The sequence below is a fragment of the Sus scrofa genome, chromosome 12 (assembly GCF_054392235.1).
Source record: "Sus scrofa isolate SSC_HxYL_T2T_F1_AM1 chromosome 12, Sscrofa_HxYL_maternal_Yorkshire_Landrace_v2.0, whole genome shotgun sequence".
NCBI lineage: Eukaryota > Metazoa > Chordata > Mammalia > Artiodactyla > Suidae > Sus > Sus scrofa.
Genome location: NC_139394.1, coordinates 49,131,729 through 49,153,805, shown reverse-complemented (window position 1 = coordinate 49,153,805; position 22,077 = coordinate 49,131,729). Strand labels below are relative to the sequence as shown.

General features: G+C 54.4%; 1 protein-coding gene across 6 annotated transcripts in view; it reads right to left on the bottom strand.

Moving 5' to 3' along the window:
• Window positions 1-3,642: 3,642 nt before the first annotated feature.
• Window positions 3,643-22,077, bottom strand: part of FOXN1 (forkhead box N1) — a 30,869-nt gene continuing 12,434 nt past the window's right edge. Inside the window, exons 1-9 of one of the 6 annotated variants that reach the window (XM_084985520.1) lie at window positions 21,729-21,836; window positions 19,684-19,815; window positions 18,831-19,289; window positions 15,988-16,101; window positions 14,187-14,317; window positions 11,936-12,032; window positions 8,238-8,445; window positions 7,598-8,089; window positions 3,643-5,427 (exon numbers count right to left, since the gene is read on the bottom strand). In XM_084985520.1, the coding sequence (XP_084841646.1) occupies window positions 5,108-5,427; window positions 7,598-8,089; window positions 8,238-8,445; window positions 11,936-12,032; window positions 14,187-14,317; window positions 15,988-16,101; window positions 18,831-19,289; window positions 19,684-19,806 (1,944 nt within the window). In that variant the 5' untranslated portion in view covers window positions 19,807-19,815; window positions 21,729-21,836 and the 3' untranslated portion in view covers window positions 3,643-5,107. Of the gene's footprint in view, window positions 5,428-7,597; window positions 8,090-8,237; window positions 8,446-11,935; window positions 12,033-14,186; window positions 14,318-15,987; window positions 16,102-18,830; window positions 19,290-19,683; window positions 19,836-21,728; window positions 21,837-22,077 lie in introns of those variants that run through there. The other 5 variants (XM_084985519.1, XM_021067477.2, XM_084985521.1 and 2 more) reach the window with 5 other exon arrangements.

The following is a 22,077-nucleotide window of genomic DNA, read 5'->3' as shown; positions in this document are numbered from 1 at the left end:
TGACGAGGGTATTGTAAGAATTTAAGTGAGAGATAAAGGAACTGGAAAGCAGGTGAAGTTGAGTTTTTTTTGTTGTTTGTTTTTTGGCTTTTTGCCTTTTCTAGGGCCAGATCCTTAACCTGCGGTGCCACCAGGAAACTCCCAGTTGCTGATATTCTTTTTGTTTGTTTGTTCAACATTTTAATTGAATATATTGGGATCTCTGCCAACACTGAAATGCAGATTCAGGATTTGATCATATGTGAAATCAACTTTCACTAACATACAACTGTCTCTGTAAACAAATTATACATTTCAATATACTAGGTCTCAAACTTATATTTTAAATAGAAGAGCAATGTGTGCATATGTATGCTTTTTTTGGGAATCTTAAACAAAATATCAACATTTTATCTCTATTTTTTTCATGTAATACTTTATTATTTATCCTGCTTTTAGACATTTTTTGTGCCACAGAATTCTATCTTTCTTTAAGTACCATATCCCTCCAAGTATGACAAATTACAGTTCTCCATTTCAATGCTACCTAGTGAATTCAAAGTATATTATCTTCAGAATAACCTGGCATATTGGTAAAAGATTTTTTTTTCAGTATCAATAGAAAAACTAAATTTAAGACAGAATCAACTCAAAATTTTGAGTTTTGATAAGTATCTAAATATTCAGCTCTTAGGTAAAGACAGCTGTAATTATATACATGCCTGAAATCTTTAACCAGGATGAAAACAGTCATATTCAATAACTTATTTTTCTACATTAGCTGTAAATATAAAAGCTGATATAGATAACTTGGCTTATATTTTACATTGGTCTTAAATTCTCTCTCAGCACCTTTTCTCATTTTAACACTACACTTCATTAATGCCAAAGTTAATGTTTTTCTTCTATTTTATTTATTTATTTATATTACTCAATGAATTTATCACATCTGTAGTTGTATAATGATCATCACAACCCAGTTTCACAGGATTTCCATCCCACAACCCAAGCACATCCCCCACCCCAAAAAATGTCTCCTCCGGAGACCATAAGTTTTTCAATGTCTGTGAGTCAGCATCTGTTCTGCAAAGAAGTTCAGTCTGTCCTTTTTTCAGATTCCACATGTCAGTGAAAGCATTTGATGTTGGTGTCTCATTGTACAGCTGACTTCACTTAGCATGATAGTTTCTAGGTCCATCCATGTTGCTAAAAATGCTGATGTTTTGTTCCTTTTAATGGCTGAGTAATATTCCCTTGTGTATATGTACCACATCTTCTTGATCCACTCCTCTGTCAATGGACATTTAGGTTGTTTCCATGTCTTGGCTATTGCACAGAGTGCTGCAATGAACATCTGAATACATGTGTCTTTGCAAGTCATGGTTTTCTCTGGATAGATGCCCAGGAGTGGGATTGCTGGATCAAATGGGAGTTCTATGTTTAGTTTTCTGAGGAATCTCTATCCTGTTTTCCACAGTGGTTGTACCAATTTACAATCCCACCAACAGTGTAATAGGGTTCCTTTTTCTCCACACCCTCTCCAGCACTTATGGTTTGTAGACTTTTGGATGATGGCCATTCTGGCTGGTGTAAGGTGGCACCTCATAGTGGTTTTGATTTGCATTTCTCTAATAATGAGTGACGTTGAACATCTTTTCATGTGTTTTTTGGCCATCTGTATGTCTTCTTTGGAGAACTGTCTGTTTAGATCTTCTGCCCATTTTTGATGGGGTTGTTTGTTCTTTTGGTATAGAGCTGCAGAAGGTGTATATAAATTTTGGAGATTAATCCCTTGTCAGTTGATTCATTTGCAAAGATTTTCTCCCATTCTGTGGGTTGTCTTCTTGTTTTGCTTAGGGTTTCTTTTGCTGTGCAGAAACTTTTAAGTTTGATTAGGTCCCATTTGTTTATTTTTGTTTTTACTCTCATTACTCTAAGAGGTGGATCTGAGAAGATGTTGCTGTCGTTTATGTCGGATAGTGTTTGGCCTACGTTTTCCTCTAAGAGTTTTATAGTGTTTAGTCTTATATCTGGGTCTTTAATCCATTTTGAGTTTATTTTTGTGTATGGTTGCTGATATTCCTTAATTGAAGGAAGTGCTCAATTTGAGGTAGAGACGAGTGAAAACAAAAGTGTAATTTCTTTATACGAGTTCGTGGACTTATGAATTCTCACCAGTTTTTAGAACCCTGAGGTTCAGAGCCCCTGAACCAAATGGTTAATTCGCCACTGATCTGGCACTTCCAGACCCTGCATCCATCCAGACTGCGGCTCACCCTCAGTTGTGGTTGAACACGTGGTGAGGTTTGGCCAGCAGGGGGCAGCATATGAGCAGAAGTGCGGGGCTCAGTTCAGAGAGAAACTGCTGCCCAGTTTTAAGGCCAAGGGCCGGTCTGGTTACAAACCGACAAACAGGAGACTCAAAGTCTCATCGGCTTGCTACCTGTCTCATTTGCTGTGAACAAGCTCACTCGTAGGTGTGCTGAATGGGCCCATGTGGCTGAGGGTTCCTGGGGGAGATGTCCCTACTCACTGCCCAGGCTGCTGGTGTAGAGCAGATTGAGTCCGCAGGTCTGAGGGTCTGAGGCAAGGAAGTGGGTCCCAGTAAAATTCTCCCCTGAAACCTTTGTCCTGCAGCAGCGGTGGGGCAGGGGGGGGTCTTCCTCTTGGGTGCACTGGCCGGGCCATGCCTTCCCCCATTCCCTACCTCACCCTGTCCCTCTAGCCCTGCCCGTGGCCAGGCTCTAAAGCCCCTGGGAAGTAAGGTGCTGATGTAGGATGGGGTTCTAGAATGGGATCTTCTGCAGAGCTTCCTTAGGGGAAGGTAGGTGGTATAGGCTGGACCCCAGGCCTCACCCCTGGAAGAATTTTTTTCCGCCACACCTGTGGCATATGAAAATTCCTAGGCCAGGGATTAAATCAGAGCTACACTGCCATCTACACTGCAGCTGTGGCAATGCTGAATCCTTTAACCCACTGTGCTGGCCAGGATTGAACCCATGTTTCTGCAATGACCCAAGTCACTGCAGTTGGATTCTTAGCCCACTGTACTGCAGTGGGAACTCCTAGAAGAACTCCACTGGGCTACACAAACCACAGCCCCACATGCGGCTGCTCTGAGACTCAAGATCCATGTGTGTGCTTTTGGCTCCCATGCCTGCCCCATCCCTGCTCAGGCAGCGTGTGGGGCGGCCTCTCAGGTGCTGTTTGGTGACAACAGCCTACCTGGTGATGGGATTGGAAGTGGGACTGAGTGGGCCCCTGACCTTCCAGGGCTGGCAGTGCACACAGCACCAGGCTAGGTTCCCTTCATGTCATCTGTGGAAGCCAGGGCCCAGCCAGGGAAAGATGGGGACGGGTTGGCACGGCCCCTTTCTTGTGGAAGGAGAGGGAGGTGAGAGGTGTGGGGGGAGGGCGTCCTTCCCTTTTCTCTGGGCGGGCAGCCACTGCCTCCTGTCTCACTGGAGGTTCTGGAAAGAGGCCCTGACCACCTGACCCCCATCCTCCCTGTGCTGGTCAGGAAGTCCTCCTCGATGCCTCGCTCTGGATTTGGAGAGAGTCGTGGGTGAGGGTTGGGGTAGAATCATAGGCGCAGAGAATTTATAGTCAGTAAGTCCCGACCTTTCTGCTCCAGGGAGGAGCGGTCCAAAAAGGAAGGCTTGGTAGCCGAAACACAAGGCTCTTGCTTTATTTTTCCAGGACAGGGGACAATGGCAGGCCATCATGGGTTCTGCTTGTGTCTCATCTGAGCCTGTGGCCCACCTCTGGGGGTACTTGTCACCCTCAGGGCCGAGGATATGATGAGGCTCCCAAGTGGCAGGAGCTGGGCTCTCAGGTAGGGCATGGCAGGCATCTGGGTCACAACCCTAGCTCCAGGGACATCCTGGGCTGGCCAAGCACTCAAAAAGAGGGGGCGTGGGTGCCCTCCTGCCCCATCAGCCCGCATGAGGCTTCCCTTCTGCGAATGCCCAGGCTGCTTGAGACAACTGCAAGAATTTCCTAAGCTGGGACATAAACTACATGAACTTCTTAGATGTGAGATACTGGTGGCCTGGAGGGACTTTTCCTGCACCCAGGCCTAGGAGGAAAGGATACTTTCAAGTTTCCAAGGGCAAGGGTTTTTCCAAACACTTTGTGCTGGAATTGGGCTCAGTTTGATCCTGGGCTGGATGTTGCCCCTCCTGTGTGTCATCCCAGGGGAAGCCAGACAGCTTACGTGGGGGACAGGTAAAGCCTGGCATGGTGCCCTGGGGACCACACACACTTCGGGGAGAGAGACTCCATATCTCTTCCTTCTTGATGGGCGGCTGGGATGAAGATGGGAGAATAAATACAGGGCCTTCTGGAAAAGATCATGCCTGGAGGGGGCCAGTCCTGCGGAGAATGTGGACATCTACATAGGGCCCCAGAGTGGTCTGAGACCTGGAATGGGACCCCTGGGGTTTTGGTAACCAAAGCCCTCAGTTCTCAGCTGCCCCAATGTAGTCAGGCTCTGGGATGTAGTTTTGATTCTTTTTTTTTTTTTGCTTTTTCAGGGCCACACCTGCAGTATATGGAAATTCCCAGGCTAGGGGTTGAGTGCCTATGCGACAGCCACAGCCACACATCTGAGCCGCATCTGTGATCTGCACCACAGCTCATGGCAATGCCGTATCCTTAACCCACTGAGCAGAGCCGGGGATCGAACCTGCGTCCTCATGGATACGAGTTGGGTTCATAATCCGCTGAGCCACAAAGGGAACATCCTGATTTCTTTGAATATAATGTTTCCTGGTGGGTGAGTGTAGGTTTGACCGTGTATCTGTGTGTACGTACGTGCAGGCACACGTGCGCGAGGGCGTAAGTGTGGGTGAGCGTGAGCTGAGGACAGTGCGTGGTCTTCTTGCCCAGACATTGCTCTTCAGAGGCCCTGAGTGAGGAGCTGGCGTCCCAGGAGGCAGAAATGTGTGAGAGGCAGAACCTGGGTGGCGTCTTCTACACTCCCGGCTGCCAGCGAACAGACAAGTTGGCCTAGTGGCACAGGGGACAGGGAGTGTGTTCCTTCCTTGACCTTCAAGGTGGGCCCAGCATGGGCGGCCAGCTGGGACTTCCAGGCCAGGCAAAGGCTGGAGTTGCTGCGGGGCACAGCTCAAGCGAGGGCCATGGGCTTGGAGCTGGAGCTGAGGTACACGGAGGGGCCAGCAGGGGCCGTGGGGGGCGGGGGCTCCAGCTCCATGAAGGCCGAGTAGAGGGTGGTGAGATGCAGGTCACCCAGCGCCCCGGAGCCCCCATTGCCTGGTGGTGCCAAGTCAGCTGCCCCACTACCTGTCTCTGCCAGGCAGGGCCCAGGAGGAAGGCAGTGGGGTGGGGGTGGGGGGGGTGGCATTGAAGAGGATGTCGGGGATGAGGTCACCAGTATCAAGGGGTCAAGGGCCAGGCTGTCATCCTTCAGCTGTTCCCACAGGTTTCCTGGTTGGAGGAGAAAACAGGTTTCACTGGAGGCACCAAGGAGCCCTGTGTGTCCCCTACTCCACGGCTCTCATGTGCGAAAGAGAGCAGGACTGGGGTAACGCTGAATGGGGAACCGACATTTGGCGCTAGATGTGTGACCCCAGGGAGCTGCTGAACCTCTCTGATTCCTCCTCCCACATAGGACAGTTTGAATGTCAGAGCCCAGAGCCCAGAGCTCTGCGGCTTTTTTTTTCCTTTTCTTTCCAGGGCTGCACCTGCGGCATTTGGAAGTTCCCAGGCTAGGGGTCAAATCAGAGCTGCAGCTGCCAGCCTACGCCACAGCCACAGCCACCCCAGATCCGACTCACGTCTGTGACCTACACCACAGCTCATGGCAACTCTGGATCCTTTAACCCACTGAACGAGGCCAGGGATCGAACCCACATCCTCATGGATACTAGTTGGGTTTGTTACCACTGAGCCACAATGGGAACTCCTTTAAAAAAAATTTTTTTTTTCCCATGGCTCGTTTTTTGAGGGGTTGGGGAGGGGCAAGGATTTGAGAGCTGCCTATTGGAAAGGTTGCTGCCGCTGCAGTGCATTCCAAGGCTACTGTGGGGAGGGACCTTCTTCACCCTGGTTCTTGCCCTGGCTCTCAAGGCAGGTGGATCTGCAGCCCAGGCCAAGGATCTTCCAACAATGCACTGTAGGCTCCAACGAGGTGGCTGGGCTCGGCTCCCTGGACCTCCTCCACTGTGGGGCCCAAGGGACAGGAGCAAAGGCAGGAAGCACTGACTCGGTTCTGTCGCCTGATCCTCCTTTGTGTGTCGTGTGATCTGCATCATGGTGGGCCAGGGCCTGGAGCTCCTTCCCTGGGTATCAGAGCTGCAGTGTCTGGAGGAGGAGGGGTGGAACTAAACCCTAGACTGACCTTGGCTGCCAATCCTAAACTCTCCTTCTTTCTAGCTAAGTGACCTTGGATAAGTTACTTAACCTTGGAGCACATCTGTGAAATGGGTTCAGTAATCCCTCCTATCCTACAGGCCCATATGAGAGCACATGTAAAGCACCTCACACAATGCCTGGCAGTTCGAGGGTGTGTGTGTGTGTGTGTGTGTGTGTGTGTGTGTAAATGTTTACGGTATCTATAGTTTCTCCTGAGGCTGTTGTTGAGCCCTATTCCCCTCTTTGGGAGAGGGATGAGGCTCTCATTGCCCTTTTCGTTTCTTTCTTTCTTTCAGTCTTTTTAGGGCCACACCTGTGGCATATGGAGATTCCCAGGCTAGGTGTCAAATTGGACCTCAGCTGCTGGCCTACACCACAGCCACAGCAACGCAGGATCCGAGCCACAACTGTGACCTACACCACAGGTCATGGCAATACCGGATCCTTAACCCACTGAGCGAGGCCAGAGATCGAACCTATGTCCTCATGGATCCTAGTTGGGTTCATTAACCGCTGAGCCACAACGGGGACTCCTCATTGCCCTTTTCTAGCAATAGCCTCCTGAGACTTGGGCTCTCTCTTGGGCAAACTGGGAGATCTCTAAGGGTTGGCTGTCCCCACCTGCTTGTGGATGTCCCCTACCCCAGTGTATGCAAAGGGTCTGAAGGCCTGGATCTGCACCTTTCTTCAAGCCCTGTATGGCCAGGACCAGGGCCCGGAGGTGCACTAGAGTTAGCTGGGAATGGGTGGGGTCAGCCACGTGCAGAGATGGAGCAGTCAGGATGGAACGGAAGAGATAGAACCTCTTCCTGGGACCTGCCTAGCTCTGAGGACTTCATTCTTCCAGGGGGAAGATCTCTCTCTTCCTTCTGCGTTAGAAGATGAATTCTGAGAACATGCAATTGCTTCCGTTCAATGTTCATACTCAGTCGCTCACCACCAAGTATGGAGCGGAACTTCGGGCCCTTTCCAGCCTACCCAGAAGCGAGAGTGGTTTGATGATGGGGTCAGATGGAACACGTTCAAGAGTGCCAGGAGGAGGGAGATGGGAGCAGGGACATATCTCTTCACCCCTTAACACCCCCACCCCTCGTCGCCCCCAGCTCAGGCCTTCTCTGCTCCAGTTTGACCTGCAACTGGGCAGTGAGCAGGCTGAAGCCCAGAGACTTAGAGGGGATGGGCTGCACTGCCAGCTGCCCCTCTCCAGTCCTGCCCTACCTCCGCTTACCCCACCCCAGCTCACCCTGGAAGTCAAAGTCGGTGAGAGAGGGGTTGATGGCATCAAGGTCAGTGCCAAGGTCTCCGTCGGGCAGCAGGGTGTCATGCATGGTCCTGGCGGGGGAAGGTTCAGCCAGCAGCTTGGCGCTGTGGCTGGGTGGCGTGTGGGCAGGCAGAGGCGAGTCCTGGGGGGTGCCCGGCTGGGCCCGCACCTCAAGGTGCCCATCTGGCTGCGGGAACAATGGTTGCGGAGGTCCGAGAGGGGCCAGGCCCGGTGAGAGATGCGAATATGTCTGCCCGTAGCAGGAGGGCGCGGGCCCCCCAAGTAGGTCCTGCAGGGGATTCTTGCCAGGAATAGGGCCTGGAGCTGGGTGGATGGAGTGCAGCGGCTGGGAGAGCCCAGCTGGAGGTGCCAGGGGCTGGATGGGGCCCGACCCTGTCATCCCAGGTGGGGGGCAGCCGAGCAGTGGGGAGCCCAGCTTCTCCCTCTTGTCTCCAATGAGGCTGTCCAGCTCTTCTGAAAAGGCCCAAGAGAGAGGGACAAGGTGAGACCTTTCTTTCCCCACAAACACTCCCATCCTTGGAACTGAACCCAGGCTCTTCCCCCACTCATCGGTTCTCTTTGCTCAGCTTCTCTCTCTCTCTCTCTCTTTTCTGGGCCTCACCTGGCTTGGCCATGCTCTTGCGCACGGCAATGGGGTCTTTCCTCTTCCACTTCTGCAGCTCCTCCTGCATCTTGTCGATCTTGGCCGGATTGAGGGCCCACAGGCAGCCCTTGCGAGAGGAACTTCCCGATTTGTTCTCTACCTTCTCAAAGCACTTGTTAAGAGACAGGTTATGGCGGACAGAATTCTTCCAGCCATCAGGTGCCGTCTGCCGGAGCAGAGCAAGACAAGAGTTCAGGCTCTGGTCAGGGTTTCAGAAAACTCCTTTTATCATCTGGGCACAGAGCTGCCACCCACTCTGGGGCTTATCGTGCTCCTCTGCACCCAGCCCACACTTGGTCCCCTTCAGTGCTGGGACAGGGGTGGGCAGGAACCTTAATCACCGTTGTTTTATTTTGTTTTTTTATGGCTGTTCCCGCGGCCTACAGAGGTTCCCAGGCTAGGGGTTGAGTGGGAGCTGCAGCTGCCGGCCTACACCACAGCCACAGCAACACAGGCTCTGAGCCATGTCTGCGACCTACACCACAGCTCATGGCAAAGCCAGAGCCTTAACCCACTGAGTGAGGCCAGGGATCAAACCAGCAACCTCATGGATACTAGTCCAGGTCTTCACCCACTGAGCCACAATGGGAACTCCTTGATCAAGGTTATTATCAGCTAAAATCTGCCTTCATCCTACCCCCACCCCCTCCAGAGGACTGTCTTAAGGTGATTCACAAAGGGAGGGCTGGTGGATGCCACAGGGGCCCCTCCCCTCCCCCACACGGGGGGGAGGGGGGAACACTCCCCGCTGGGTCTTCGGGCCTGTGCTGGGACCCCTGTCTGGAGAAGGACTCACTATGCGGAGGCCTTTGGCGCTGTGTCCCCCTGCTATGAGCCCGTCTCCGGGGTCTGGGTCCGTGAAGTCCTCTGAGTGTGAGGACGTGCGTGTTCCCGAGGGTGAGCGTGTGTGTGAGAAAGTCTCTCTGGGTACGTGTGTGGGCGTGAGTGCTCATCTGAATGTGCCTGGGGGGCGTGCCCTGGTGGGGAGGCCAGCCCTCAGGCGGGGGGTGCTCGTGCCAACAGAATAAACACCCATTAGGAGGCCTGGTCATGCCACCAGTGCCGTAATTGCGCCCAGGGAGGGTGGTAAAAACCATTAGGCTGACTCAGTTGAGTGAGAGGCAGTGGCGGGGGTGCCCGTGGGTACTCCCCCCGCCCCGTTCCCCCACCCTCGGCGGTGTCCCAGGCTCTGTGACCGTCCTGGGCCCAGCCAGGGCCAACTGCGGGCGGAGTGCCCGCTCTGGCCGGTGAGGTTCCCCCCACCACCAGCTCTCAGGTTCTGCCTAATGAGGGGCAGCCACTCCCTCCTCGCCAGCTCTCTTGCCCCAGGGAGCAGCCAGGCTGAATCACGTCCAGCAGAACCAGGCCCTGATGCCAGCGCCACTGCAAGTTGCGGGCAGGAGCAGCTGGAGCCTTTCTCAGGGACCACTGGCCTGGGGCAGGGGGCTGGTTGAGTTGACCCTCCAGGCTTCCAGGGTCATGAGAGAGGATTCTTGAGCCACCAGACCCACCAGCTTGGGATTCATCTTCAACTCCCACGACAGACCCTACACTGGGAGTCTAAGGCTGTGTTGTCGCCTGGTGGGCAGAGTTAATGGGCACCGGCCCCTTTTACGGCCCCATAAATCTGTGACTTTGGGATGCCAAGCCCCCACCCCAACCACTTCCTGTTTGGAAGAGGGCTGGTCGGCACCAGCAATTATGTCCAGTGGCTGGGATTTCCCCCAGTCCCATGTCCCTGACTCACGGGGCTGCAGGACGCCCATCTCAGCTGCCTTGGGCATGAGGGCTGCCCACCCCAGGGTCCACTCTGGCCTTGCCCAGAAAAGTGACCTTCAATGGGGTGGGGGCAGGGGATCCTTTACCTTGTCCCTTCGTTGGGTCAGGGGGGAATGGTCAGAGTTGGAAGGAACTTAGGTGCCAACTGGTCCAACCGGACCATTTTACAGATTGGGAAACTGAGGTCCAGAGAAGAAAGGGTCTAGCCCTAGATCACACAAAGAGGGTGACAGAGCCTAGACTCCAACTCTGTTCCCTCATTAAGGGCCCCGCCCAGGTCACCCCATGGGACTGCCTTCACCATCCGGGGCCCTTCCCATCGTCACAGATGCTTTTTCTCTGAAGTCAAATGTAAACTCGGGAGTAAGGGAATGATGCAACTGGCTAAGAGCAACAACTAGAACCAAAAAAAAAAAAGCAGTCAGACCTCTTCACTCCTCAGCCCCATAAAACAGGGATTACATGGCTCCCAGGAAAAATAATTAAGCCAGGAAGATGAGATGCAGGGAGGGGCTGGGGGCCGGGCTGGGAGTTGGCAGAGAGGAAAGGCTAAGAGGAAGGGAGCAGGGCCCTCACTTCTCTCTCTCTGGCCTGGATCTTTGAAGCCCTAAGGGACCCTCCGCAAGCTTTAGGGGTCAGGGAGACTTTGGTCCCCTGACCTGCTGGGGTACAGAGCGGCAGCCCTGGATACCGGCTGTGATGCTTCTCGAATCCCAGTGACAGCCTCCCTCCCCCCTCCTCTCCCTTCCACAACCTCTGATGGGTGACCACACATTTTCATTCTTGGTCAGTACTCTGGCCAGCTTGCCCCACGCCTCAGCTGTTGGCTGCTCAGCAAGTACGAACTTGTTTGACTATCAGCCTCACATTATCCCCAGGCAGCACAATCAGGAAGATGCTGGGGCTAGGACTCAGCCACTGGCAGGTGGAGCTGAGTGCCGGATTATCTGGGCCTCAGCTCCTGCCCTCTGCCTGGGTAGCAGACGAGACTGCATCCAGCAGGGCGTGGGCCTTGGAGGAGGCACTCCTCACACACAGGCTCTGAGCTCCCCTGCGCCCACCCCAGGAGAAGGGTTTTTTGTTCTTGTTGTTGGAGACCCTGGGGAGCATGCAGATAAGGCAAGTAGGTGGTGCGTGAAGCCAGAGCGCTTGAGCCAGCGAGTGATCCCACCTGCTGTTTGGCCTCGAGTAAATGGATCACCCTCTCTGATGGATTTGCTCATCTGCAGAGAAGGGCATCTGGTGCTTCCTCCAGGAGGGAGTCTGATAGAGCCCCAGGAGCCCCTTCTGTGGGTGACGGAAACTAGATCCTGTCCGTGGGAAGGTCGGGTGAACCAGCCGGTTCCCTGGGATACTCTAAGTCCATGAAACCCACACCCCGCTTTCTGGCAGAACTGCAGCTGAGCCTGCCACCCACAGAGGCAGATCCTAATCTCTCCCGGGAAGGCAATGGGTCCTTCAGTCCCAGCATCCTGTGTCATCTTGGCTGGCCAGCTCCTATCCAAATTCCTCCAGCCCTACAGCATCCTGGGGTCAGGGGCGGGAAGAACCTCTCATTTCTTCCCAAGCTCTCTCTCCCCATTTGGGGTAGAGGAATGTTCCTGGAAGCCTAGGGGGATTGCCATGCCCACCTTCTCCCAGCATGAGATCTGACTCAGGCCTGCTGTGTGACCTTGGGTGAATGGCTTGAGTTCTCTGTTTCCCACACAGACCGGTCCTTCTGAAGTGGGGACAAAGGGAAGCATCGGGGGAGGGCATGGCCTCTTCCGGCCTTCATTCAAACTCATCTCCTGCCTCCCAATGGACTCCTCTGGTCCAGAGAGGTCTGGCTTGACCAGGAGTTGGGGGTGGTGGGGTGGGGTGGATTTGGGGCTCACCTTGAAGTAAGGAAAGTGCTCCGTCATAAAATTGTAGATCTCGCTGACAGGAAGGCTCCCGGTTTTACTGTTCTTAAGGGCCATGAAGATGAGGATGCTGAAGACAGAGAAAGCTCTGAGAGTTTGAACTTCTGATGGGGCCCGCCCCCCACCCCACCCCCGCCCCAGCTGGCGTAGTCAAAGAAGAATAGCCTGTGGCAGAATTCATGGGTGAGAGGCCCTATGAGGTCTAGAGAAGAGATGAGAAAGTATCCACTAAGTTTGGGGATTACTGATATATGAGGGTCTCATGGGGTCTGAGAGACTTGGGTTACAGTCCTGGCTTTAGCCACTCACTAGCTGTGTGACCTTGGGTGAGTGCCTTAACCTCTCTGAGCCTCGGTTTCTTCAGCTTTGAAGTGAAGAAAGTAATAGCTACCTCAGAGTCATGAGGATTAAGGATGATGCCCAGCACATACGAGACACTCATTAAATGGAAGCTGTCATTACCAGTCAGCCCTCAGCCAGTCGTGTGAATGTTGGCTGGAAAGGGACGGAACTAAGGTTTTTCCAGCCCCTACAGTGTGCCAAGCATATTCCTCCCCTCACTTAATCCATCCAAAGGCTTGAATATTACTATTCTTAAAAAAAAACCAAAAAAACAAATAAACAGAGGCTCAGAGAGATTAAGTAACTTGTCTGAGGTTTCACAGCCAGTAAATTCAGAACCCAGTTCTGAATTCTTGAATCCAGTTCTACTGGACTACAAGGACTGAATTTCTGTATCATCCTGCCTGCCACAAACCCCTTCTCTCTTTTTTTTCCCTTTTTTTAAAAAGGCTGCACCTGGAGTTCCTGTCATGGCATAGCGGAAACGAATCCGACTAGGAACCATGAGGTTGCAGGTTCGATCCCTGGCCTTGCTCAGTGGGTTAAAGATCTGGCGTTGCCGTGAGCTGTGGTGTAGGTTGCAGACGCGGCTCGGATCTGGTGTTGCTGTGGCACTGGCGTTGGCGGGGGTGGGGGCGGCAACAGCTCCGATTAGACCCCTAGCCTGGGAACCTCCATATGCCACGGGTGCGGCCCTAAAAAGACAAAAAAAAAAAAAAAAAAAAACAACGGCTGCACCTGCTTAAGTTTCTAGGCTAGGGGTTGAATGGGAGCTGCAGCCGCAGGCCCACGCCACAGCCATAGCAATGCCAGATCCGAGCTACATCCGCGATCTATGCCATAGGTTGCAGCAATGTGGGATTCTTAACCCACTGAGAGAGGTCAGGGATTGAACTCGCATCCTCATCGACGCTATGTCAGGTTCTCAACCTGCTAAGCCACAACAGGAACTCCCACAAACCCTTTCTCTGAGCTCCTGGATGATATTTAAGTCCCTTTTCTTCTCCTGGGCTCCCCCTGGCTGATGGGGCCTGGCACACAGGACATCGAGCATCAATGTTGATTGGATGAATGAAAGTTCATTTTTTTCTTTCTTTCTTTTTTTTTTTTTTTTTTTTTTTTTTTTTTTTTTGCTATTTCTTGGGCCACTCCCGCGGCATATGGAGGTTCCCAGGCTAGGGGTCCAATCGGAGCTGTAGCCACCGGCCTACGCCAGAGCCACAGCAACGCGGGATCCGAGCCGCGTCTGCAACCTACACCACAGCTCACGGCAACGCCGGATCTTTAACCCACTGAGCAAGGGCAGGGACCGAACCCGCAACCTCATGGTTCCTAGTCGGATTCGTTAACCACTGCGCCACGACGGGAACTCCGGATGAATGAAAGTTCAAATGGAAGGTCTTCCAGATGGGCTGGGTGCTGCTGGCCTAGCACTTAAAACCCCAGCCCCAGAGAAGCTGCGCCAGATCTGACAAATGCTGGATAACTGAGCTGATCTCACAGGCCCTCACTTATTTCTAGCAGAGCTTTGGGGTGGGGCCTCTCTATCTGGGGAGAGAGGAGAAGGGGGGAGCATCCCCTAAAATCTCAGACCCAGGCCCTGGGCCCCAGGAAGCTAGAACTTAGCAGACTCACCCCAGGGTACCAGGATCTGCTGAGCTGAGCCACAGACATGGCTCCCCAGGGTTAGACCAGAGGTCAGAGGTGAGCTAGTCTATCTCGCTGCTCCCATACTGGAATCTTCTCTCTAGCATCCTCTGAAAGTGCGCTGAGCATGACTTCCACCCCTGCCATTACCTTTATACCTCAAGGATTCCATGCCCCAGTTCCCCAGGATGCTCTCACCCCTCTCCCTTCTATGCCAGGGAGATGGGAAACTCACCTGTAGGAGTAAATGGGTTTTGGGAAGAGAGGCTGGTGCCCGTCGGTGCTGGCCTGGGGTGCAATCCGCTGGTACGGATAGTGTGAGGAGCCCAGGTAGGGTACAGGGTAACTGCTGCCACCTGGTGAGTACTGTAGAGGTCAAAGGGGCAGAGTGGTTGCCATGGTAACCAGTCTTCCCAAGGAAGGGGTTCCCCTCTCCCCATTCATATACATCCAGAGAGGCTAGATTCTTCTGTCGTGTGCTCTACCACCCATGGTCATGGGCTCCAAAGGCAAAGCTATCTGAGGGTCTGTGACTCCCTCTCAGGCCTCTAGGTCCTCTGGTTGCCACGGTGATAGGACAGGAGCTGGGCTAGAGAGGGTGGAGGGTGGCCCTGGCTTCTGTATTCTTCTGGGCAGGTGCTCCAGGCCTCTCTTGCGTCTCCTGGAGCGGGGCCGGAAGTGGGGTGTCCAGCCTGGGCGTTTGCTGGGCACTGCCACCTTTTATGAGTTTCAGTGGCTCTTTGAAAGGGCCGGTCATGGTGGTGGGCAGGTGAGGATAGGAGGTGGTTTTACAGCAAAGGGAGTGGCTTCGGTGCCAGGGATGGTGTTTTATGGGGGTGAGGGGGGTAGGAGACTCTGACTCCCCCATCTGCTCCAGGCTGAAGTGCTCTTTCCAGGTCACCCGAGAGACACTTAGTGCCTGAGTCACCCACGCTGCAGGCTCCATAAAGTCCTGGGTGCGGCCATCTTGTTCGAGGAGGGGGGTGCAGAAAACAGAGGGCACGGAGACAGGGCTGGGCATGGCGAGGCCGTCCAAGATCTGGTAGCCCCTTAATCCTGCAGTGGCTCAGTCCCTGATGGGTCAGGCTGCCTCAGGGACACCCCTTCCCTGGGCCAGCCCGAGAGCTGCAGGATGGCTCAGTCACTGCAGCCAGGCTCCTCCCGGAGTGAGGATGACCCCTCACGTGTTCCCCCTGTCCCCCTCCCTCTCTTCTTTCCCCCCACAAAGCAAGCAGTCTGACCTCCCCCACACACACCCGCCCACGTGCCTGCCTCCCTGGCTTGGCCAAGATCAGGGCCAATGCCAAAGAGCTGGGAGTAGAACCTGCTCCACAGGCAGGGCCTGTCTCAGTGCCAGGCTGCAGGTGGATGGAGCTGGGCGCTGGGCAGCCACTTGCTCTGTCTTGCCCAGTGACTCCTGGGAGCTGCCTGGCTGCTCTGGGGCTCTCTTCTTTCTTTTTTTAAAAACCTCCATCTATGCCAGTGTGGGGCAATTACTTGGCATCCTGTGCACCCGGGAGGAGCTGAGGCTGGGCAGTGGGGTGGGGACAGGGGTAGGGCCAACGATGCTAGGGACTTGGAGCCTCCAGCTGCAAAGGCCCCCTGACTTCACTCCTGGTCCTACCCCGTCTAGGCTAAAGGGATGTTTAAGGCCAAGGCCACCTAACAAGATGGTGGCTGACCCCTGCCCTGCTCAGCCTTATGTGTCACCCCGCTCCTTCCTCTCCTCTTTGCTCAGTCCTTGTCCAGCTCTCCTCCTCTCTCCCTTTTTGGTTCACATCCAGCCCTGCCCCACCCTCAACCCCACCGTCTCCCCTGAGACATCTCGGGTCCTGCTGAGGTCCCGGACAAGCCCCACCCTAGAGAAGGGCAGGTGCTTCCCTCCCCACGAGCCCGTCTTCCCCACTCCGGGTTCCCGGCCCTGCTGCCCCTACCTGCCCATCCAGGTGTAGACACTCACATACACACCCACACACCACACCCACACACAATATCCTGAGATCCGGGGGGAAATTGCCCACCTGCCCCAGACCCACCTGGTGGAAGGGGGGCTGGGAGGGACAGTACATGGGCTGCAAGGGAGGCTGGTAACAGTACATCCCCGGACCACTCTCCAGAGCTGGGGGCTTGACCTTGACTTCCGACCCCTGCTAGAAGGAAAACAAACAGATGACCAGGCTGGGCCTTATTTTCCTTCCTTCATCTCTTCTGTGTCTTGAGCCTTACACAAAAGCATCCCCTGCTTTGCTTCCCTCAAACTTATTCCTGGAGAACAAACAGAGAACAGAGAAGGATTTTCCCGAGGAAACCCAGTAAGTTAGCGGTGGAGCTGGGCCGGAAGTTCCAGTGCTCCCTACCCCCGACCCCACTGCGGGTGAGAGGCTGAGGCTGGGTTGTCCAGAGAAGTGGGGGGTAGGACACACTGTCAGCGGTCACACTGAGGTTGGGTAGGACTGGGAGTCTCCCTGGAATGGCACAAAGTTGCACTGCCTGACCCTGCTTGCCAAGCCTGGCTTGGGGCCTGCTTGCTGATTCAGAGCTGCCAGCCTCTCAGAGCAGGTCTGCAAAGGACCACTGCTCTAGAATTCCCACCAAAGAGCCATGATGAGGCGAGAACAGAAAGTTGCCAGACAGGTTGGTCCAGCTGGGGGCCCCAAGGCCCGACTGCTTTGGGAAAGCTCAAGGGAGCTCCAGTGGGCTCTCTGAAGGGGGTTAGTGAGTTTCTCTCTGCTCTGGGCATCTCTCACTCAGAGTCTACTTTGCTTTGCTCTGCTCTGGGGAGTCTACCCAGTTGCTGGTCTGCTGGAGCCCCGTGGCCTCTCTCATTCTGGCACAGGAGCCTGCTGCTGCTGCCGATGGGGGTGGGCAGAGCCTGGCTTCTCATGGGTTGTGAGCCCCACATGGAGCCTGCAGGGATTTGCGTAGTGCTCTACCCCGAGTAGGGCCAGAAAGAGCATGCAGGTAGGTACCCGAAGGTGGACAAGGCCGAAAGCAGATGGACAGTCCTTCCTGGGGTTACCAGGGGCTTCTGGAACCAGCATTTGGGCCCAGAGGGTCCAATCAGCTGTGAGCTCTTTCTGGGTGTGCCCTGGGGTTGCCGATGCCGAGATAACCATAATCATAGAATCTCAGGCCTAGAAGGGCCACAAACACCATGTCCAACCCTATCATTTGGTAGATGATGGGGCTGAGCCCACAGAGGGGACGTGATGTGCCCAGGGTCATTCAGTGAGATGGCCAGCCTGCTATGGGTCTCTGGGCTGGAGCTCTTCTCTACCGTGTGTGTATGTTTGTGTGTGTGTGTGTGTGTGTGTGTGTGTGTGTAAGAAAGTGGGCTCAAATCTCAGCCTCATCTCTTATAGGCCAAGACAGTTTGGGCAAGTCATTTGACCTCTGTTGAACCTCAGTTTCATCATATGCAAAATGGGGACAGTGGAAACAGTTTTTTTTGTTTGTTTATTTGTGTGGTTTTTTTTTTCTTTCTAGGGCTGCACTCATGGCATACAGAGGTTCCCAGGCTAGGGGTCAAATCGGAGCTACAGCTGTCGGCCTGCACCACAGCCACAGCAACAACACAGGATCCAAGCTGCGTCTGCAACCCACTGAGTGTGGCCAGGGATCGAACCCACAACCTCCTGGTTCCTAGTTGGATTCTTTTCCACTGTGCCACGATGGGACCTCTGAAGGGGATAGTGGGAACTCTTTAGAGGACTAATTGGGGCACTTGAGGAGTTTCCTCATGGCTCACTGGGTTGAGTCTGGCATTGTCACTGTATGTCTCTGGTTACAGCTGTGGCCTGGGTTCAGTCCTTGGCCTGGGAACTTCCACATGCCGTGAGTAGGGCCAAAAAACCCAAAACCCACCACAAAAGGGCCCTTGAAAGAAAGACCTGGCACAGTGACCAGGGTGGTCATTTAAGGGGCAGTAGCTTATGTGACGGTATCCTCACTGTGCACTGCTGTCATGTTCAGTGGGCCTGAGGAGAAGCCATCAAAGGGCCCCAGAACCAGAACCAGATCCCTTCTTGGCCACAACTGGTAGGTGCCCAGCCCCTCTCTATCTTCTAAGCCTGGAAACAGGCTTTTGTTGGGTGTGGCTTGGGGGGGGCCTGTCTGAAAGCAAGAGGTAAGCATTGCTGATGGGTGTCTGGAGCAGCACAGCCCAGGCTGAGAGTGGGGAGCAAGCTCCCTTGGGCTTTCCTCTTCTTAAGGCAACAAGCCTATGAGATAGGTACTGTTAACCATACTTTTCTGATGAGGTTCAGAGAGGTTAACTGACTTGCCTAAGGTCACACAGCCTGTGGGTCTGGCTGTGGAAGGATACATTGAGATTCCAAGGTATTTCTTTGAGGACACCCAGGCCCGCTCTGGGCAAAGAATGGGACCTGGAAGTGTCCTCTGAGAAGACTTCAGTCCTCTCTCAACTCAGGATGCTGATGCTGGGGAGGAGAATATTGTGCTCTGTGGCTCCTCCCTAAGCCCTTTCTCTTGGCCTGTGGAATGTGTTTTTCTTCTCACATTTGCATATGGGCGTGTAGGTCTGGCTGGGGATTCTTGACACTTAAACAGAAGTTGCACACTGGGACCCTGACTCAGGGGCCTCTGGGAAGATTCCAGCTTCTTTGGTCTGAGCTGCCTTCCCTACCTTGCCCCTTCCATGCTGGACAGGTTGGCATCCCCGCGCCCAGCTGACCTGGAGGCCCAGCATGAAGCTGAGAGACCCCGACTCTCTGAGCTTGCTGTTTCCCTGGTGCACACTGACAGTGAGAGGAAAGGTCCAGAAAGGGATCGCAGGGGGTTTGAGCCCAGAAGCCTCGTTCCGGGCTGCTGGGAACTGGGACGGGGGTGGGTCGGATGCCCACTGGCCCCTGGTACTCACCAGGATTTGGGGGCTGTGCTCCTGGCTTGGGTAGGGGAGCCCGTTGCACCAGGCCTCGGCTGGGAAGCTGGGCAGGAAGGCCTCAGCCTCCCCCACATCCGCAGGGATCTCCTCGAAAGTTTCCAGCGCCCCTGGGGTCTTAAAGGTGTGTCCATCGAGGGCCAGGGCGGTCTGGGCCTCCGGGAAGACATCCTCCTGGAAATGCCGCTTATATGGGTGGAAAGGCACGTGGCTGCCCTTGAGGAAGCGCCCAGGGCTGTTTGCTGGGCCCTCTTTAAAGCCGAAGCCGGGGTACTTGTCCAAGGGTGAGAGCTGGAAGGGGCCCGGGCCAGGGCCGGCGGGGCAGTGGACTTGCTCGGGACCTGGTGACGCGATGCTGGGGCTGTGTGGGGGCAGTGAGGGTGCCCTCTCTGGAGGGTCATCGGGCACAAACGACGAGCAGCTGAAGCCGGCGTGCTTCTGGCATGGACAGAGGGTAGAGAGCTTGTGAGCAGAGGCTGGACCAGGACCCAACTCTGTGCCAGGGCAAAGGGTCTGTGGCTGGGCTCTGGGGAGCCCCCAGCTGATGGAGGAGACACAGCCTGCCCTTGGAAGTCCCCATCCGATGAGGTCACACTGCCCCTAAAAGGGGGTCGCTCCCAGTTGGATGGAGGCACAGCCCCACCCTGGGAAAACCGTGGACTGAAGGGACAAGCAGAGGTCCAGACCTGAACACTTCTGGATCTGGGAGTCTGTGGGAACTTGTTTTCCGGTAGAAGGGATGAGGCAGGTGCAGGGAGGTCCCCAGGGGTGGGGGTGGTCGGCCCAGCCCTCAGGTCTTGGCTCAGCCCAGGCCCAGCTGCCAGGTACTTACGTTCTGTGGGGCTGGTGAGCCTGGGAGGCCCGGAGCCTGCATGAGGTCCCCTTGGGGCTCGCCCTCCAGTCTGGTGGGGCTCGGCAGCGTGACGTCAGACTGTGGCGGGAGTAGTGACACCATCACCCGGTCCTGGCCTCGAAGAAAGCCGGCTGGGATGAGAGCGAGGACTGGTGTCCAGGGCTGACCAAGCCCAAGTCCACCGCTTCCCTTCCCACCTCATCCCTGGGCTGGGACCCAGACTCCAGTCAGAGAGCCGATGAGAGAGAGAAAAACAGATAGAGACAGACAGATAAACAGACAAACGGAGCGAAACATCAGAAACAGAAGGAAGCAGTTAAATAGCCTGAGAGAGTATGAAAGACACACAGAGAGAGAAGGCTGGTGGACTCAAGGGGACTTGGATGCCGGTGGCCCTGTTAGCCTGGCACGACACTGGCCCACTGTGGAATGTCTGGCACATGTTTTTTTGTTTTGTTTTGTTTTGTTTTTTGTCTTTTTGCCATTTCTTGGGCCGCTCCCGCGGCATATGGAGGTTCCCAGGCTAGGGGTCTAGTCGGAGCTGTAGCCACCGGCCTACGCCAGAGCCACAGCAACGCAGGATCCGAGCCGTGTCTGCAACCCACACCACAGGTCATGGCATCGCCGGATCCTTAACCCACTGAGCAAGGCCAGGGATCGAACCTGCAACCTCATGGTTCTTAGTCGGATTCATTAACCACTGAGCCACGACGAGAACTCCCAACGTGTGTTTTTTTTCCTTTGTCCTCCACGCGCCATCCCGTACCTGTGACTTTGTGTGGGCCACTACCCTTTCTGAGTCTCACTATTTGAAAAACTTGGGGCTTGAGCCTGTGACATGTGAGGGCTCTTTCTGCTCAGACCTTCTGGAATAAGAGAACTCTGTACAGCTGGGTGGCTAAGGGGGCCCAGCTCAAAGGCAGCCTTTGCCTCTCCTTGCTAGCTGCGTCTGCGAAGCTCTCTGAGCTTCCGCATCAGTTGTCTGAAAAACACGGAAAGAGAGGAGTTCCCGTGTGTCTTAGTGGGTTAAGGATCTGGCATTGTCACAGCAGGGGTTTGGGTTACCACTGTGGCGTGCGTTTGATCCCGGGCCTGGGAACTTCCACATGCAGAATGTGGCCAACAAAACAAAACAAAACAAAGCAAACAAAACAGGGGAAGACAAAAAAAAAAAAAAAGAGTTCCCGTCGTGGCACAGTGGTTAACGAATCCGACTAGGAACCATGAGGTTGCAGGTTCGGTCCCTGGCCTTGCTCTGTGGGTTAAGGATCCGGCGTTGCCGTGAGCTGTGGTGTAGGTTGCAGACGCGGCTCGGATCCCGCGTTGCTGTGGCTCTGGCGTAGGCCAGTGGCTACAGCTCTGATTCGACCCCTAGCCTGGGAACCTCCATATGCTGTGGGAGCGGCCCAAAGAAATAGCAAAAAGACAACAACAACAACAACAACAAAAAAAAAAAAAAAAAAGGGAAGAGAGGGGCCTGCCCTCAGGGGGATGCCAGATTAAATGAAATTAGGCACACGAAGAATTTAGCCCAGTGCCTGGCATGTAGTAAGTGACCAATAAATGCCAGCTTTTCTCATTTTATCATTAGGAGTATGGCTCTTACTCTCTTCAGCTCTCTGCTTTCCCTCAGCACCTGCAAAGGGCAGTCTCTCCAGAATTTACTCTTTTTTGCCCAAGCGGCCTCTGAGAAAAGCTCCCATTTGCTGAGGGCCTGCTCTGGGCTGGTCACTGTGCACAGGATTAGGAGAATTTTCTCATGGGTTTATTGGCAGAATGATCCTGTGAGGGGGGCACATTATTAACCCCACCCTCCAGATGAAGAGACTGAGGCTCAGAGGGGTTGAGTGACTTGCCCACGTCACGCAGCTAATCCTTGATAGAGGGAAGAGTCCAAGCCAGAACTGTCCAACTCTGGAGGCCACACTCCTCTTACAGATTCTTCCTGTGGCAGGGGCCAGAGTGGGGGTGCTTGAGCTGGGGCAGGGGGACAAGCGACAAGAAAAGCAGAGGTTTATGCTTACCCAAGACGCCCCCAGGCAGAGTGGGATGACTGCACTGCCCGAGCCCTGCTCTCTTAGGGTCTCTGGGAGGGAGGGGTGGCCTCCCTGTCCCCATGTGCCCAGCCTGGCGTTGGTACATCTTTGCTAAATAGCTCCCTCCTTTATTTGATAAGGGGGATGCTGGGGACAAGGAAGGGAGGGCATTTGCCCAAAGTCGCTCTGGGACGGAGGGGGCCGGTAGCAGGGGGCTGGGGGGAGGGAGGGCGCCTGGTGGAGGCTCTCCCGCCCCTTCAAGAGTCTCCACCGCCCTTTCTCCATGTCCTGGTGCTGCTCACTCGGCAATGCTAAATGTGGCGTGACCAGGGAAGCG